This window comes from Protopterus annectens, chromosome 2.part2, assembly GCF_019279795.1.
Source record: "Protopterus annectens isolate FY-2018-M chromosome 2.part2, PAN1.0, whole genome shotgun sequence".
Taxonomy (NCBI): Eukaryota; Metazoa; Chordata; order Ceratodontiformes; family Protopteridae; genus Protopterus; species Protopterus annectens.
In genome coordinates this window covers 942,211,832-942,231,635 of record NC_056730.1, presented here as the reverse complement: position 1 = coordinate 942,231,635, position 19,804 = coordinate 942,211,832, and the positions used below count along the sequence as shown (strand labels likewise).

The following is a 19,804-nucleotide window of genomic DNA, read 5'->3' as shown; positions in this document are numbered from 1 at the left end:
ATGAGATAAGTGTTGAGTGCGGACAGGTCGAGAATAGGCCTCCATTGATTTTCTTTTCTTGGTACAAGGAATAGTCTGGAGTAAAATCTTTGGCCTTGTTCTGAACATGGTACCTTTTCTATAGCTTTTATCTGAAGTAAATTGCTGATTTGTTTTAAAGCCTCTGCCTTCTGATTTGGTGGAAGGTTTGGCATTCCGCTTCTTTTTGGCAAAGTGTGGAAGTGAAACCTGTATCCTTTGTCTATTATTTGCAATGCCCATGTATCCTTTGTAATATAATGCCAGTTTTTTGAGAATAAAGCCAGCTTTCCACCCAAGGGTGCTTCCAGTTGATCCCTGCTAGGCGGAATCAGAGAGTCTGTCCTGTAGTAGTGGTTGTTGTTGTAGCTGTTGCACTACTACTCTGGTTGGCAGGCTGCCACTGACTGCCTCTGTAGGAGCCCTTCGATTGACCTCTGCCTCTAGAGCGCCTGTTCCTGCCTCTCTGGGCTCTGTCCGAGTCTGGAAAGGACCAATTCTTTGTAGGCCAGTTTCTGCTGAATCTCGGTGGTTGAACTTGCAGGAAATCTTTAACTGTTTGCACAGATTTTGCTTTTTCTTCAACCTTTTTTAGAATCTCCTGAGCAGGGGAGCCAAATAAATTTTGTTTCTCCATTGGAGCATCGAGGAGTTTAACTTTGACATGGTCTGGCAAAGATTGCTCCTTCAGCCAGGCATGCCTACGAATAACTGCCCCAGTCATAGCTGATCTAAATGAAGCCGCCAGTGCATCATAGCCACATTTTAAGAAATGATTACTAACCTGTTGTGAGTTATGTACCAAATCCTGAAGGGATTTACGGTCTAGGGGTTCAGGAGAAGAAAGTTTCTTAGTCAGTTCATCTAACAAATACTCTTGGTACTGTATCATATGGAATTGACAGTTTAATGCCCTGACAGAAAGAGTTGCAGATGTATACACCTTCTTACCCCATCTCTCTCTAAAGCTCTAGACTATCAGAGGGTAGGGGATTTTTGGCAGTAGCGGCTGCAACCCCTTTAGGGCCCTGAGAAATAGTTTCTGGGTCTGCAGAATGGGCTTTATACAGATGGAAATGAGAATCCGGGACCCTGTAATATCTGTCAGGTTTGGCAGGGGCCAGAGAAAGAGTATCAGGGGCTGTACTGACATCATTGTACACATCATCAATTACATTTAGAACAGGAGGTATAGCTAAGGGCCTATGCTGAGGCAAATGCAAAAAGGTCCGTAATCTTTTTCTAGAATCAGAGAAATCCTGACCTTGCCATTGAAAGTGTTCTCTCATGGAGTGTAAAGTCTCCCCCAAAGGAAAACTCTTCAGAAGGGGAGGCCGAAGGGATAGATTCCTCTGCATCTGAATCCTCATAAGGCGAGAAAGCCCCTTCCTGGTGGTCTGACAACTCAGATCCATCCGTGGAATCATCTGAGGAGTGGAGTTCGGAGGGATCAGTCCTGGGCCTTTTGTCTGGAGGAGGTTGAGAGGCCCTGTCTGGGTGAGGTTGTGAACCCCTAATTAAGGAGATAAGGTCCTCGGCCAGGCTGAGGATCTGTGAACTAGAGGAAGGCCTCTGGGGTGTAGATTTGGCAGGCAAAGCTTTTGAAAGCTTGGCAGCTTTAGCCCTAGAAAAGGCCTTAATGGACATAGAAGCTGGGGGCCTAGCAGCCCCACGTGCAGGGGTAGAAATGTCCAAAGGTATGGTGTCGGACAAATCCTGAACAATAGCTTCGGTAGGTAGTTCTGAAGCCGACTCAGCCGGGGCCTCTCTGGCCTCGGCGGTCGGAAGTATGATTTCGGAAGAAGGAATCGCCGAGGACTCTGTTTCGGCCGAAACCGAGACACTCGCGGTAGGCCTAGCCGTGGTTTCAGCCGAAACCACGGGCCGCGAGTGTCGGTCCTTTTCCTTGCGTTTTTTTGACCATATGCGAAGTCGGAGTCTCCGACGGCATTTTATAAGCAAAAGCGGCTCCAAAAAACTCCTCTGCAAACTCTGACCGATGTCTAAGAGTTTGTCGGTTGAAGGAGGCACAGGCTAAACAGGCCGATATGTCGTGGTCTGGGCCTAAGCAAGGAAGGCAGTAAGAATGGAAATCCTTATGAGGTATTTGTTTCCCACAAGTTAAACAATTATTTACTTTGTCTGACATCGGCTGAGGCAAGAAAGAGTCCCCAACGGGGTACTTAGCTTTTTTCGAAGTCTTCGGTAGCTGAAATCTCTGGATCTGACCGACCGGCACTTGCGAACATCTTCTGCTTCGGGCACCGCGCGGCAAGAAAGACGGAGGAAAATGGCGTTGGCTGATGCTTTTATACCCCAGACGCTCTGACGTCGGGGAAAGTGCGACATCAGCCGAGGCCAGACCCAGACTTTGGAATCCGGCCGACCGAAGGGCTGCCTGAGGCAGGACAACCCATATGTTATGACTGCAGATGCATCCTTGAAGGACATCTGCATAATCTGAGTGAAAAAAGCAGATGCAAGCAATTAATATCTTAAGCATTCTTTGCTGACGGAAATACAAGATTTAATGGTATAATGCAGTTCAGTGAAAAATAAAGTTTGAAATTATGGGAATGGAATGAGAGCTAGCAGCCTCTCTAACATCCTTACTATTTTCATGCATTTAACAGAACAGTGTGCAATTTAGTTTAATTTAAAGATAGCCAGTGTACTTTTTCTTATGGCTAAATGTTTTCTGAAACCATACAAGCAGAATTTCACATATGAGAGAATGCAGATAAAAAAAGAACAGCCAGCAATCAGTGTAAGTGGGAACACTGTCTGTAGTGTGCGCTTTGGCATGGGCAACTTTAATTTTACATTAGGTTAATTTTAGGTTAGGTGATGCCTGTGGGTACAGCTGTCAGTTTGAGGCAACTGCTCCTACTTGGAGGGTTAAACTTAATTTTTGAAGATGTACATAATTTTGTGTGTTTAAGTTATTATGGGATGAGAGTGTTTTGAAAAGGTATTTAAATTATTTTTGAGGGTTTTCCTTTAAAAAAAAGTTGTGAAAATGTGACAAGTTCAAATGGAGATTAGAAGAAACAACTGTGTAACAACTGTATAAAAGATCAGCCTGTCAAACACTAGTATGTGCATATAACAAAAGCTGGAAATACAAATTCAGAAAATTGACATGTATAATGGGTGGGAAGAGTCTTTTCATCATAATGGCTATGCTATCCATATTGCCTTGGAATGTAAATAGCCTTATAGTTACAGACAGAAGGGGAGAAAAAACAATAAAAAGAGGAGTAAGTGTTGAAACTGCTACAAATAGCAAAAAAAGGTTCAGTGGTATCAGTGTTAAACTATTTACCATAGTCAGTCTTGAATTTCCAAAGTGCCTTTGTGAACTTTTTGTGGTATTTACAGACAAAAGGTAAAGAGTACCGAGTTATATCAAGACATGCAAAGTAAAATGCTGCAGGAGACACATTTGGAAAGAAGTGAGGCTGTTAATTTGACAAACAAAGGATTTCAGGATGGATATTCAAGCAGAATACAAGGGACAACAGAAAAGGGAAGTAATTATACTAATTGCTAAAGGGGCTGACATCCATACAATAACTGAACCGCACCCCAAAAGACAAATTCATTGACTCTCTTCTGCATTTCTGTTTTGACAACGGGAGAGCAGAAAATAAGTTGTTACTCAGTGTGCAGCCATCTTGAAAGTCCCCAATACATGGACAATAACGTTCAGGAGGAGAAGTGAGATTTAAGGGAAGTCAGGAAATTAGCAATTTATGTAGTACTGGAAGTGAACTGTTAAAATGAAAACAAGTATACTGCTTGAAAATAATGAAAATATTAATATGGTTTGTTGTACTTTGCATTATTGTACGTGTACTTGTGTCATTATATAAACAATGATTTAAGATGTTAAAAAACACTACACAACACAAACTTTTTCTAAAGTAGCCTAGAATAGTATGATTCAATCTGTCAGTATTAGAAATTTAAGGTTGCCAGACTCAGATGTATTCCTGCAAATCAACTGAGGCTTGTCTAAAAGAGACACATATTTGCACCTCATATCTGAAAATGCTAAGTCACATTTTGTGGTTCCCACCTGATAAATGACTGCAAAAACTAATATGGAGCAGGAAAAGGCACAGCTGATAATTCCCTCCACTGTTGGTAGAAATACACAAGAAAGCCCATTGAGCACAGGGTCAGCTGGGTGCAGCAAAATGACTCAAGCTGAAAGGTCAATGGAATTGCAGAAGAATGACAAAAAAACAGAGAGCACCGGCTTTGAGTATAGATGCTTCTTCTTGCCAAGTACCACTAGATGGGGACAAATGTCTATCATGGGATCAGTGATCAGTGCCGACCAATGTTTGGCTTAAGAAATTGCTTCCATAGTTAGCTTCATGGCTGGGAGGGCTGAAACTCTGACTGGACCCCAGGAGACCCAAATCATGTTTGGCTAGTTGGAGCTGGTTCTTGAGGAAGTGGCTGAGGGTGGGAGAGGGAGAAAGGAAAATAAAAGCATTTTGTCAGTTGCTGCAGAATGTGTAGGTGTAACTGGTTGTTGCTGGTACTCCAAACTGTTGAAGATCAAGCAGGTGTGCAGCATTCACAACAGACTGATACACCAGTAGTCCTCTGCAGGATGATGCTTTTATCATCACTTCATTTCCAGGGCATGGGGATGGGATTAGAGGTACAGCAAAAAACAAAAAAAAACTCTCCTAAGCAGCAAAATGAACTGGGCTACCTCAATACCTTCTCCAGCCCTGAATAACAGACCACGTAATAGCTGGCTTTAGGGAACAGAACATTGGGGGGGGCACTAAGGCAGCTAGTGGGCAGCTAGTGGTCAGCAGTGGAGGAAGTAAAAAAATATGGATAACTTAAAATATGATCACTTACTTGGCAGGCTAAAGGGGATAAAACAGATAATGCTGTCAAAGCAGGATGAGAAGGGACTATTCCCGACAGGAGACCATGAAAGAAAGGCATCCCTTAGGAAACGTTGCACAAGATGTTTAAGTAAATACACTGAGATTCTCCCTCTAGTGAAAACACAGGGGCCTTGACCTAAAAAGGCTGAATTAGCTACAGTTTTGGAATACATGTTAGTCCTTTACAAACTGGTCTAGTCTACATAAATGTCAAAAAACATGCTGTGTGCAGGTAGCATGAATGGCAAGCCAGACTTCCAGAGCTTTACCTTCCCCTATGGTTTCAGATGAGGTTCTCCCACACCAAGATGCAAATACAATCTTCCAAACTTTCTTCCCATAGCCAGGTAGAAGACCTAGTAACCAAAGATTAAGTGAACCACCCTGAAAATCCCGATTATCCCAGATCCACTCCAGAGGTCCCCAATCTCCCGCTTCAACAAGTGGCACAAAAGAGGGAGTGGCAGCTGGTAGGAAGGTGACAGAAAGCTGCAGAAGGGACAAAGGAACCATCCCAATCCATACAGCACAGACTAGTTAATCAGAATAGTGAAAACTGGTCATAATGGGGAAAGGTATATGGACTGCAACACAATTTACTCTAACATTTACAATTACGCTTAAGTTTCTAACACAATCATACTATGGTTCATTATAGTATTCACTGCTGAAGTCCTCACTTTTGGGAACATTCCAAAAGTAAAGTAGGGGAAGAGGACGATACCAGTGACTAGCAGGTAAGACCCTGCAAGACAGCAAAGGCAAATACTGCCCCTGAAGCTGCCCCTAATTTGTAGTGTCCAGAAAAAAAAGGGAAATGAAGTCCAGGTTGCTGCTTTAAGAATGGCTAGTATGGTAATACTCCTTGAAGAAGGGTGTGGTGGATGCAGTAACTCTAGCAAAGTGGGCTCTGATGTGTCTTGGAATAACTTTAACAGGGGCTGAATAACAGAAGGTACATTAATTAATCCATTTGGAAAGGGTCTGTTTACTTACTGGTTTACTCTCTTCCCCTTTTGCCAAATAGATAAAAAGCATATTTCACAGATGTTCACAATCTTCTCTGAAATGGAAAAACATCTGGGATTTCTACTGCTTGATGAAACTAAAAACTTTTGCTGTCTGTCAAAAGAAGCATGTCAAAAGTACCAATAGAAGTTTTAGCATTAGGAATTTCTACTCTACTTTGTTGCATCTAGAACTATTAGAATTTCATGTTCAATTGGACTACCTTGATTTTCTTTCAGAAACGATAATGCAACAATCTGCTAAAGTTACTTCAAGTTCGAATGAGTTTTAAATATTTTTGGTTTTCATTTGCCACGTCTACCATATTCTCTTGCTCAAACAGATCTTACTGAATGACATGTTAACATCGACTGGGAACAAATTCTGCTTCAATCTAGCATTTTGTATGCCCAATTTTTGTTGGAAATGTTACATTCTTTACGGATTGTAGGACACCTTCCATCTTCAACTCTGAATGCATCAACTTGATTTTTAGGTTACACTTCACCCTAACTCCTTTACTGTTTTACTGATATAGCTTCCATTCAACCATTTTCCACCACACAAAGTTTGTCTGCATGCAAAATCAAGAATTTAAAAAAAAAAAAACTTGCCTCTGACAAGCTATTTTTTAAACAGCAAATTGGCATAAAATTACACTGCTTCACAGTTTCTTCTTTTAACTTCACTTGCACAGTTCACTGTAAACAGTCCAATAGGATGGGAACACCAAAATCTCCTGTTCAGAAGACTGAAACTTGGAAAAGGCTCTCTTAAATGCTTCTTGTAAAAAAATAACCATTTTCTACACAATAAGGAAAGGTATTATTAGCGAGATGAAATGACATGCGCAGGGCACCTCATCACCACAGGCAATCCAAGATCAGGGAACAGACACAGGCTGCTAGCAAAATTACCTGGGAAGGATAGGATGTAATGGCCAGCTCTAAGATTTTGTGGGAGAGTGAGGGGAACCGTATGCCTGGGTTGTGGAGATCAAAACTCTTGGAAAGCATCTTAGCATTAATATAAGGGGCACTGATGGCATTCTGACCTCAATGTACTAGCCACCTTCATAGCTAAAGAAATTGAGAATTCACCACAAGAATAATGGCTCTAGTGCTCCACACTCGCTAATCTCCCCAGGATTCTCCACTCCTTAAGCTTAAGAGTTAATGCTAAGGCAGCCTTCCCGAGGAAAAATATGTATCATACTTTACCCAAATCCCTCTCAGTGCAAATATGTCTCATTTTCTCACCAACAATAAAAGTTTCACAGCAAATTTCATAAAAGAGAAAGCCAGATACAAACATAGTTCAGGGCTAACAGTTTCTCCTGAACACCCAAACAAGCACAACCTGGCAAAGTAAAGGATGATATTCCATCAGGCAGTACTATGTCAAATCTTTGCAAACAGTTACATTTTTGCCTAAGCTCAGCAATATAATCCTTCATATGTATAACACAAACAATACTGACAAAGTGTGCACTTTTCTTATGCCTTTTCTTCACTTACAAACATACTATCAAATTATTACACAAGTTTACAGATACATTAAAACCCACAATAATGCATTCCATGAAAATGCCAATTTAGGTATAATGCAATTTGCTCATTTTCTCTACCTCATCTCTCTTCTGAAATGGCCCGATTTGAGCTCTTGTGTTGGAAAAGACTCATTCCTTTGACAAAGAAGCTGCAGACTAGAAGAAAGTGGATTGTGCTTAAAATCCTGCTGGCTCAAACAGCAGCACGCAATAACACTGCTTACAAGCAAAGGAAGGACAAAGTTGCTATTTTGTTTTAGTAAGTCTGGAAGTCACAAACTGAAGCTTCTAATGAATTGGAGGAAGTCAGAATTACCTAGATGTTTATCATGTTATCATAAAAGCGTTCAATTTTGAATATGCTCATGGTACGAATGCAAAGATGCATGGCAAAGTTTTCATTAAACTCATAACAGCATGACCTCATTATTTTGGGGTCTGACTGTATTCTATGTCTTGATTCAAATCCTCTGTAGGCATTTACAAAGATATATTCCCAGGTCAGCCTGAAAGTACAAGGGTACCAGCAGCACAGCTAGAGTGGGATGAAGGGGACAACCTCCCCTGGTGCAAAGTGTCATGGGTCATGATAGGCGGATCCAGACCAGTCTTCAGTGTAATGTTGACATTGCATTTGTAGTCTGAACTGAAGCTCTATGTCAAACAGCAGCAGTAGCTGTTTGTTACAGTTTAAGAGAGAAGATCCCCCACCCCTGGACTTGTTCAGAACTGAAGTGCTTTAGTGCTCTGAACATGGACTATAGCAGCTGCTTGCAACAAATATAGCAAGCAGTTGCTACAGTTTAGACAGAAGAGTCTCACCACCCCCCTCCCTGTAGCACTTCGTTTAGTGCACTCTGGACCATGGGCTGCTAGCTACAACTCTGAAATTAACTGCCATATCAAATTAAACATATTGCTGACCTCAACTTCTGACTAATTTTTCCACCACTCATAGCATCCTCTCATCAAAAACTGGAAGCAGTTTATTATAAAAAGAAATTAGTCTCTTACATAACTTCTCAAACACCAACAGAGCAAGAAATGCAAAACATAACAAAAATGACAAGATAGGCTTTAAGACCTTTTCTGTAAAACCACAGACTGCAAAAACCGGAAGAATCTCATGCAAAAAAAGTTCTCCCTCAAGTTTTCATCCCAAACTGAGTTATTAGCTTTGAGAGAGAGTGACAGAGTGAATAACACTAAAAAGCCAAGCACACTCAATATGCAGTTAAGATTAACTTCACTCAAAAGTAAAACAAAATGAATGCTGGAGCTTAAGATACACAGTACAGTGTCTTGTGCTGGAGTGGTGTTCAGCAGCCAGTAAAATGTATTTATATGTGTTTCAATTAACTATACCTAAGTGCAAGAAAACAACTGATGACAGCATATATTAAAGACCTACAAAGAAGTAACAGCACTATACGGTACTGTTCTGTATTATCAGACTACCTAACACATGCATCTCAAATAAAGTGCATTCATGATTTCTGGAACAGACAACTGAACCAAATGCTCTTCTGCATTCCTGTAACACTAATATCAGGTATAACATTACTTACAGCATAAAACCGCATGTTGTGGTTCAGAGGAATGCTATCATCATCTTTTGATAACTCAAACTGTGTTATCAGCTCATATAAGGGAACAAACTGAGGTATAGAGTCCATCACAGGGATACCTGGGTAATAAAGAACACAACGTGTCACAAAAAAGTAAATCTGCTGCAGAGAAAAAAAATGAGCTTTCATACTTCCACAATTTAATAAAATAAAATTATTTGTTGTAAAGACGAATCACCTATTCCCAAACAGAAGACAAGAGATGCAAAAACTTGAATCTCTCCAAAGCTCCAAGTACAAATAAACACCAAATTCTGTGCCTACTTCCCCCATTTATTTCAAATACATCTATAGGTGTGTTTGAAACCAGATGGGATACGAGATGCAATCATTTATAGCAATGATAAAAAATAAAATAGGTAAAAGTTTCAACATGTACCACTGCACTTATCCAATAACCATCGAATCAAACATTTACAAAAAAATGATAACACTGACAGGGATGTAAAAAACTAAGTTTATCCCAGAAAACTTGCATGTACAGGTACACAGTCAAATGAAGGAGACTATTAAACACAATAGTAGATTGTAAGCCTAAAATATATGCAACTTATGAAGACAATGTCCAGCAGCTCTATTAGCATGTGCTTTAACCTGTCCCTGTAAGGGTTTTCCATGCTTTTCATGGCAGAACAAAATGCAGTTAGACAGCCATTTAAATGTAGCCCGCCTGATCACTGGTCTTCCACTCCCCTTCTCTGATACAAAGGGAAACAAATTAGAAGTTATGTACTTATCATAACTTGGCATGTGTTGTCTAATTTAATTCTTCCTCACTCTTGGGCCTTTGGATCCAATCTCTGATCCAATTTGGTGGCTTCTCAAGACTTGCAATCCAAGCCTTGAGCTCCTCCCCCTCTTTAACCCCCCAGATCGAGTTTGCTGCCCTAGTTACATAAATCTACAATGGTTATCAACGGGGGGGGGGGGATATATCTCACCACAATTTGGAGCTCAAACCATGAACCTATGGGCTACTACATCCTCTAGATCGCTCTCAACGGTTTGGGTTGGGGATGGACAGGTTGGACATGAAGAATGAAATTGGACAACACAGATGTCAAGTTATGATAAGTACATAACTTCTAAATATGATGTTGTCCATTTCATTCTTCTTCACTCTTGGGTCAGAGCCCCCAGCTATGTAAATTCTGGGTAGCCCTCATGGAAGGATATGCCTGAACACCACGGAGTCAAAGGATGCTATGTTCCTAGATACATCATCTAATTTGCAATGACAAACAAATGTAAGAGACATGGACCAAGTTGCTGCTGCACAAATTCCATCAATAGGCGATCTGGCTGAAAAAGCCATCAAGGTGGACATTGACCTGGTAGAATGAGCTTTTGGGGGACAAGGAAGCTGCATGCCATTCAAGGAATAAACAGTAGAAATACAATCAGTAATCCACTTTGCTAGAGTGATTTTGGATGCTGCCTGGCCTAATCAACTAGGTAAAAAAATTAATAGCTGACTCAGATTTTCTGTGGTGCTTCATCCTATATAGATAGAAATGCAACTGTGTACATCCAGCAAATGGAGCATATATTCGCCCTTGTTTGACTGGAAAAAAAAGACTGGCAAATGAATGGACAGGTCAATATCTTAAGAAAACCTTATCTTTAAAAATGTAATGTAAGCGGTTTTGGATGATAAAGCTTGCAACTCACTCTTTTTTGCTGAAGTGATAGCTACTAGGAAAATACTTTTCTAAGACTGAAATTTCATGTTGCAGGAATTTGCAGGCTCTAACAGTTTCTGAGTAAGGTGTGGAAGCACAATGGTGAGACACACCAAGGCACAGACGGCTCTTTTATTGCGGGCCTAAGTAGAAAAAACCCTTTCATAAAGGCTCTACAAAATCTGGATGTTGAAAGGGAAGATAAAAAGGTAGTACATTTCCTCATGTGAAAATTTGCAAGTGCTGCCAGTTGCAAACTTTATACTGGAAAAACTAGCCTAGTCTTGATAAAGAGAACTTAGTAAGAGGAGTATATCTGAATTAAGAAGCTAAAAACACAGCAATATTCTGTTGAGATGCCCAAATTGAAAATCTCTTCCATTTACTACTGTAAACATTTTTTGTGGAAGGCTTTTGGGAAGCAAGTTATTTCTCGAACCAAGGAAGCTAGCCTGGGCTTTCTTAGGATCAATAAAAAGTAGAGAAACCAAGCAGTTAACCTTAGGAATCTGAGACTGGGACTCTGATGCTTGGAAAGATGAGAAATCAGATCTTGCCTGAGATCCAGTATCCACAGGGGATTGCTTGCTGTGAGACTGTAAGAAGGGGAACCATATTTGATGAGAGAAGAGGGCAATGAGGACCAAAGTGCTCTTCAACCTGCTGGCTTTCTGTAGGACTTCGGGAATCAGAGGTATAGAAGAGTAAGCATACAGAAGGAACCGGGGAGCCAACTGTGCACTACACTGTCCCTGGGTGACTTCCCGATTGGAGGAATCAGAACAAAGTACTTGCTGTTCAGGGGAGAGGCAAAGAGATTTCAGTAAGGTTGGCCCCATCAGCTGAATATCTGGTTCGCAACCGACTGATTCTGGGACCACTCGTGTGGACTCAAGACAGATCTCCCCAGTCTGTCCACCAGAACGTTGGTCTCACTAGGAAGGTGTGTTGCAATGAGAGTGTGGTTTGAAGAGCTCACCCATTCCCACACCCTCATAGCCACTCTGCACAAAGGTTATGACCGGGTTCACCCCGCTTGTTGATATACCAGACTACTGACATGTCTGTCTGAACTGCAGTCGTTCCAAGAGGAAGACAGTGGTGAAAGGCTTGCAACAACTGAAAGACTTCCCCTAGCTCCAGGACGTTTATGTGCAATTCGGTCTCTGTTGCAGACCACATACCTTGGACCAATCTTCTTTGATAATGCCCCCTCACCCCAACAGGGAAGCATCCGTTGTTACACTGGCTATCAGGGGGGAGGGGCTGTGGGATGAGCCTGCCAAGATAGAGATAATTTGAAAGCATCCACCACTGGAGGTGATGCTAGCAGATCAGATTTAGTCTGATGGGGGCAGATAGTGGATGGTACAGAATGGACCACTGAACCGCTGGAATCCATTGCAGCACTCGCACGAAGAACCTTGCCATTGGAACTAGGAGAATGGCAACTGACATGGACCCTAGAGCCCTCAAACCTGGCAAGCAGGTGGATTTGGTGTCTCCAGTAACAGCTGGACTTCTCAAGGATATTATCCACTGTGGAGGCAAGGCAGCCATTTGTATGACTGTGTTTATCTGTGTTCCTATGAACTCTATTGTCCTGTAGTGGTGACATCTTTGACTTCACCAAGTTTACCGCAATTCCCAGACAACTGAAAATTTGTAGCAGGTATTGAGTAGCTTGAAGAAGTTGATGTCTTGTGGGTGGCTCCTACCTGGAGGCACAAGTGTCTCCTGGAGCACCAGTCTATTTTGATATGATAGTATGCGTCCTGGAATAAGTTAAAATTGCTTAGATCTAAGAAAGGTCACAGGCCCTCCGTCTTCTTTGGCACTAATAATCATGAGTAGGTTCCGCATCCTTGTTGTTTGGACTAGACCTTCTGAATGACTATTTTCTAGAAGTTTCTGAACCTCTAGAATGGCAGTCCTTCTTTGAATGGGTAGATCATCAGGGAGATTCCTCCTGGGGCTTGGGGGTGGAAGGGAAAACGGAATATAACCACTGGAAATAATGTTTAGCACCCAGGTGTTTGTTAAATTTGTCCAGGCGTCTTGGGTGCAAAGATGACCTGCCCCCGACAGCCTCCACAGTAGGACAGTTGGGCAACTCATCAGGAGTGCTGGTAGGACCTGTCAGAGAAAGGTTCACTGAAACCCTGGTTCTGCAGACCTCCTCTGCCTCTAAAGCAGCACCTGCCACCAAATCCTTTTCCTCTACATCAAGAAGAGGACTCGGACTCCGTGAAAGCAGCCTAAGACTTTCAGAACCACATCTTCCTACTCTGTTGGTTCCTTGAAAAGGTCTGTTGGGGGGAAGAAAATTTGATCCCTACAGGAGATCAGGTCTTTCCCCCCTGCTCAATGCAAACAAGAGTTTTCTTAACTGACAGTCCAAACAAAGAAGAATCATCAAAAGGTGCATTTCATGACGGATGCCTTCAAGGTTCTGCAAACCTGCAAAGCCTCATCCAGGCACGTCTCTTAAGGGCTATGCCTGTGCTGGCTGGTCGAGAGGTTCCCTCTGCAGCATGAGAGACTGGCCTCATTAAGGAATTGGAAATAGATGATAGAGTGGACAGTTGTGGAGATATCTTCTTGAGGTCTTCCTCCATCAAGCACTCTGCCAGAGAGTTGGCAAGTTCCTCTGAAGACACGTGAAATGTGCCAAATAATTTAATGCCCTCAGCAAAATGTAGCCGAGACATTTATGTGCTTCCCAGGCCTGTTCAAAGCCTAAGACTCCTTGCTCGGGGGATGGGCAGTGTAGCTCTGTTCTGCCAGCTCCTTCTTGGTGGCTGCCAACACCACAATTACATAAATGGGAGCACCTTTTCTCCAGTACAAGTGATCACTAGGAAGGCTGAGGTACTTGTCTGTATGCATGGATATAGGCTCTACTGTGTCTGGCTCCTTTCCATGCCTGGTGGGCAACTAAAATCAGTAAGTTCAATCACCAGCAGGGTCACTCAGGATTGTAGAAGGGCCCATTTCGATGGCCTCCAGAAACACTGACTCTTTGGAAGAAGGGTTCTGGATGACCCATCCACCCTTTTGCTTCAGGATTTCCAAACTAGCTCTGAAAGAGATGTCGCCGGGTGGAGATGGGGGGGGGGGTCCTTCTCCTTTATCAAAGTCAGTGTCTTCAGTTAAAAACTCTAAAGGGGAGTCCAAAGTGCTTCCTCTTGCACGGTTTCTTCCGATGCATCTCCCCCTTCGAATACTCAAGGGAGGAATCACAGGAATGGGGACCTCCTGACAGAGCAAGGTCTAGAGGCTTTCCTGGAGGAAGCGGACTACAGACAGGATGAATGGGTGCAAAACTCAGATCACAGGGTGATTGGATAGGGTCCAGGGGATGAAGAGCCATGTCTCATGTTCTGGAGAAAACCCTCTCTGCTACCTGAAAGGCAGATGAACCCGAATGAAGCTCTTCTCCCCCCCCCCCCCTTGTAGCCAAAGCCACCAAGGGAAAGAAGGTAGAAACCATCACAGATCAGACGCCTCCAGACAGCACCAGACCCAAATTGTCGAGGGATGATGCCCCTAAGGGAAGAAATGGATCAGACAAGGTCAGAGCCAAGACCAACCCTATGGAGGTGGCGCAGACATCTCTGGTCCAGGACCCACTCCAAGTCAAAGACAAATTCTTTGCTCAGATGACAGCTTTCTCGAAAATATCAGATCCTGAAGTACCGAAGCTGGAGGTCAGATCGGAAGAGAAGACTGAGATACAAGAGTTGGGTCTCACGGATCCAGCATGGGTCGGAGATGGCAAAATCTCCAACTGAATCTGTGCTTTGATGAAACTCCGCATCATCCTGTCCATGTCTGAATGAGACAGCCGAGAGCATCTTGAGGAAGCTGATGAATGAGTAGATTTGACAGGGAAAGGCTGGTCTGAGCAGTTGGAGCTGGACAGGGAGACTTGCTCCAAAGCGGAGTATAGCTCCATGACCTCCAGAGTATTGCAGACCTGAGGTTGATTTGCCCGGATACAGGGATCTGGATGACGTCTGAAGGATTCAAAGGGGCGCTCGGACCCAAAGTCTGAGTTTCTGATAGTACTCGGATCATCACAGGTGCCGATTCTGTCAGATCCAAGGAACTTCTCAGATTCAATGATGCATGGATATTGATCAGATCCAATGTGGCTGGATCCGATAACTATTGCATTTTTTTTCTGGTACAAAAGCCGTAGCCCCTGGGGATGCTGAGGGGGTACGCTTCTTAAGCTCCTTGAAAGTAGAAGGCTTTATAGGAATTTGAGCCCCAGAGGTCGGTAATAAATCTCTCAAGATCAGTTTCTGTGGTCTGCAAGGGGTGTGGGGATTAAAGGCCTCACAAATATCACAATCAGCTTCTAAATGCCCTAACACAAGACAATACACGCACCTCTTGTGGGCATTAGAATTCAGAATCTTGTGCCCACAAGAGGCATACCTCAAACGCTGTAGGTTTTTCAGACATACTAAACACGCTCAGGGTTACCACATGCAATAACTAAAGTTTCACAAGTTAAAAATGCCAGCGAGGTTAATTTCTCAACTATACACCAATAAAAAAAACAATGATACCGGGAACTTTTTTTTTTTCCTTTTTAACAGATAGCGGTAAGGAAAAAGGGAAGTAGTAGAAGGAGGAGTAGGTGATGACCAATGGTCACTAAAGAGAAATGTGGAAGGGGAGGAAGGGCAAACAACCCTAATGCCGGAGAAAAAAGGAGCTAAAAATGAGAGGAGGACAGACAGGAGAGTAAATAAGAAGTTATGTACCTACCATAACGTTCCATGTTAGTTGTCTCGCCTTCTTTCTTGCTGGATGGGTTCGGAGCCAATCCTCGGCTCCGACTCGGCCTTTTACTAAAGCTTGAGAGTTATTTACCGGTTCGAGGCCTCCCCTTATCCCACAATGCTAGGCATCAGATATCCAGATCTCGTTTGGTAGAGCTAACACCATGGAAAAAAATATCTGTTCCCACCAAAAGGTTAACCTACAGTGCTACAAACAGAGGAGGACGTAACCTAAAAAAAAGGTCAACCATAGGAAGAAGGCCTCAAAGGGATTCTTCTCGGTCCTAACCAGGCTAGGGGGATGGAGAGTGGGACGCAAGAAAGAAGGAGAGATGAAGACAACTAACATGGAACGTTATGGTAGGTACATAACTTCTTAATGTTAAGTTGTCTATCTCGCCTTCATTCTTGCTGGATGGGACAGCGTACCTAGTACCTTAGCCCTGGGTGGCTCATCGAAACAAACTCTTGAGCACAGTGGAACCACAATTAGCTCGACTCCTGGAGGCCATATCCAACTTGTAATGTGAAATGAAGGTATGAGGAGTGGCTGCAGCACAAATAGATTCCATTGGAAGTCTAGCCTGAAAAGCTACCGACGTAGCCAATGCTCTGGTGGAATGAGCTTTTGGTTTTGTAGGGAGGTCTTTATGTCTCAGTTAGTAGATCAAGGTAAAAATAGAGGCCAGCCACCTGGACAAGGTTACCTTAGAAACTGGCAGGCCCTGCTTGCCCTCAGCAAAGGACAGGAAGAGTTGATCTGATTTTCTTGTCTGCTTGGTCCTATCCAAATAAAAACGTAATTGCCTGTGAACGTCCAAATAGTGTAACTTTTGTTCAGCTCTGTTTGAATAATTAGGAAAAAAGACAGGAAGATCAATAGCCTGATTGAGATTTGTCTCCGAGGGTATTTTGGGTAAAAAGGAAGGATTAATCCTGAGTGAAACTCTATCTTTGTGAAAAATAAGATAAGGAGGACAAATACAAAGGGCTTGAAGTTCCAATACTCTTCTGGATGAGGTGATGGCTACTAAGAAGAGAGTCTTCCAGGACAGTTACTTTAAGGAACAAGAAGCCACAGGTTCAAAAGGAGGGAGAATCAATGAAGTTAATATCAAGTTCACATCCCACGGAGGGGGGGGGATCTTTAACCGGGGGTCTAAGTAAAACAGTCCCCTTAAGAAAGGCCTTACAAAGTTTGTGGGACATGATACTGGACTCGGACAGGCCAACGTGAAAATTTGCGATAGCAGCCAATTGGACTCTAATGGTGGCAGACGAGGAACCTGCTCGAAAAAGTTCCGCCAAAAATCTAAAACATCATGGACAGGGGCTGTAAAGGGGTCTATCTTTCTAGCCTCTGCCCAGGAAGAAAAACATTTCCACTCACTAGCACAAGTCCTCCCAGTAGAAGATTTGTGCGAAGAATGTATGATTTCACGCACTGCCTGAGAAATATGTGGAAGCCTGGCTAAGGTTGGAAGTGGAGCAACCAAGCTGTGAGGTTGAGAGAGTGAAGGGATTGGTGCAGCCCGCCCGACTGATGGATCAAGAGGTCTGGCACTGGGTCCAGATTCCAGGGCTGCTCCAGCAGGTGAGGATGCAGGAATGGGAACCAGATTTGTCGAGGCCAGTAAGGAGCAATGAGGATCATCCTGGATCCCAAAGCGGTTGCTTTCTGAATCAGTTTTGGAATTAAGGGAAAAGGAGGGAATGCATACAGAAGACCCCGGGGCCACGTGAACTAGAGAGTCTCTGGGGGAATGGCCTGGGAGGGGGAAGAGAGTGAAGAAGTTGCTGCACTTGCTGTTGAAAGGGGTTGCAAAAAGGTCGCAGCAAGGTTGCCCCATCTGTGGAAAATTTTGTCCACTACTAACTGATTGAGAGACCACTCGTGAGGCATAAGGATTGCTCTGCTTAGCCTGTCCACTATGACATGTGACTTCCCGGGGATGTGCGTTGCTATCAGAAACCGTTGAGAGGAGATTGCCCACTGCCAGAGTCGGAGTGCTTCTCGGCATAAGGGATAGGACCTGGTTCCGCCCTGCTTGTTGATGTACCACACTACCGACATATTGTCCGTCTGAACTGCAATAGTCCCGGTAGGTAGAGAGTCCTGAAGAGCTTGCAATGCTAAAAATACCGCTCTCATCTCCAAGACATTTATGTGCAGATGGTACTCTAGGGGTTGCCAAGTGCCCTTGACAGTCCTGCCCTGAAAATGCCCCCCCCCCACCCGATCAGGGAGGCATCCGTTGTCACCGTGGCAACCAAAGGAGGAAGGACAAACGGTCTGCCCTGAAAAACTTGACAGGAGACCATCCACCAAGAAAGGTGGTCTTTGCATGATTGGGTGATTATTATGTTGTGAGACATCGGAAGCTGCTGAAAGGACCATTGGGTAAAAAGCATCTACTGAAGAATCCGCATGTGAAAATGAGCCAGGGGAAGTAATGTGATTGCTGCTGCCATGAGACCCAAGGTTTTCAGTACAAATCTGGCCTGAATTCTCTTGCACTGTAGTAACGTTTGAACATGTCGGCGAATGTCTAATACTCTTTCTAATGGAAGTTTTGCTGACAGTTCTTTTGTATTTAATATGGCGCCTATAAAGGTTATAGATTGACAAGGTGACAATGCAGACTTTTCGAAGTTTATAGAGATACCTAGCTCGGAGCAAGTTTGGATGGTATAATCCCTGGCTCGGATTAGATGATGCCTGGTGGAAGCAGTTAGGAGCCAGTCATCTAGATATGGAAACACCTGGAATCCTTGCCGTCTCAGGTGAGCCGTAACCACTGCCATGCATTTGGTGAACACCCTGGGGGCTGTGGTGAGACCAAAGGGCAGGGCTCTGAATCGATAGTGACTGGCTCCCATCCGGAAGCGGAGAAACCTCCTGGAGCGTCTGTTCATTTTGATATGGTAGTATGCATCCTGAAGGTCTATGGAGCACATCCAGTTGTCCGGACCCAAAAAGGGTAGAATGGACTGAAGCGTGACCATCTGGAACTTCGTTCTTTGAACAGACTTGTTTAACCTGCTGAGATCCAAAATGGGTCTCCAGTCCCCTGTTTTATTTGGTACCAAAAAAAACCTGGAGTAAATCCCGGATCCTTGCTGGTCTGCTGGGACTGGCTGGATGGCTCTTTTTTCTAGCAGTTTTGAAATTTCTAGTACTGCTTGCTCCCTTAGACTGGGTGGAACATCTGGAAGGGATCTGTTTGTTTGCACGGGGGTGTGGACAAAAGGGATTTTGTAACCCTCGGATATGATAGACTGTACCCATTTGTCTTGTGTGAGGAGTCGCCAGGCTTCTGGGTACAGTGACAATCTTCCCCCGACTGCCTCAGAGGGTGGACAGTCGGGCAGCCCCTCAGGGGTGCTGAAAGGGTTAGTCAGAGAAAGCTTCCCTGCTACCCTGATTTTGCGGACCCCCTCTTCCCCTCGGGCAGCGTCTGTTGTTCCCTCCTCTGCCCCTGGAGGGAAACTCGCCACATGTGTCAGGCACGACTCCCTGGGGTTTGGGAAACCACAATTTTCCACCCTTCTGACCTTTAGAGTATGGTCTAGAGGGAGTAGAAAAACGGACCCCCACGGCAGAGAGAGTCTTGCCTTCCTGCTCACACCTGGTAAGGGTATCTTTCACCTGTGGTCCAAACAAAGCCGAACCATCGAAGAGGGTATTGGTGAAGGATGCCTTAAAGGGGTCAGCAAAGTTACATAACCACATCCTGGCATGTCTTCTCAAAGCCACGCCTGTGCCTGTGGCCCTACTTGCCCCATCGGCTGCATAAGAAATGAGCCGCATGGAGGAGTTGACTATAGAGTTAAGGGTCGCCAGCTGGAAGTTAATCTTTTGCTGAGACCCCGCAGCAGATGGACCCTGAAGGATATTCACCCAGTTTCTTAAGGAGATCCCTTTGAAGGCGGGTGAAATGGCACAGATAGTTCAGCAACCGCATGGAAAAGGTCGCTGAAAAAAACATCCACTTCCCGTATCTGTCCATTGTCCTAGATTCATTAGGTGGATGGACAGGTACAGAAGGGTCAGCCAACTCCTTCTTAGTGGCTGCTGCAACCACCATGGCATCAACAGGGACACCCTTTGTAAGAAACTGTTTGTCGGACGGGGCTGTAATGAATTTTGTGGGTCTGCGGGGAGTTGGTTCCATTGTGTTCGGGGCCATCCACGCCTTCTGCA

At 43.9% G+C, this 19,804-nt stretch overlaps 1 protein-coding gene across 1 annotated transcript in view; it reads right to left on the bottom strand.

Annotated features, from left to right (window-relative positions):
- LOC122795993 (mediator of RNA polymerase II transcription subunit 1-like) overlaps positions 1-19,804 on the bottom strand; it is a 545,806-nt gene that overhangs the window by 140,629 nt on the left and 385,373 nt on the right. Inside the window, exon 5 of the mRNA XM_044064474.1 lies at positions 9,063-9,181. Within this exon, the coding sequence (XP_043920409.1) occupies positions 9,063-9,181 (119 nt within the window). The remainder of the gene's footprint in view (positions 1-9,062; positions 9,182-19,804) is intronic.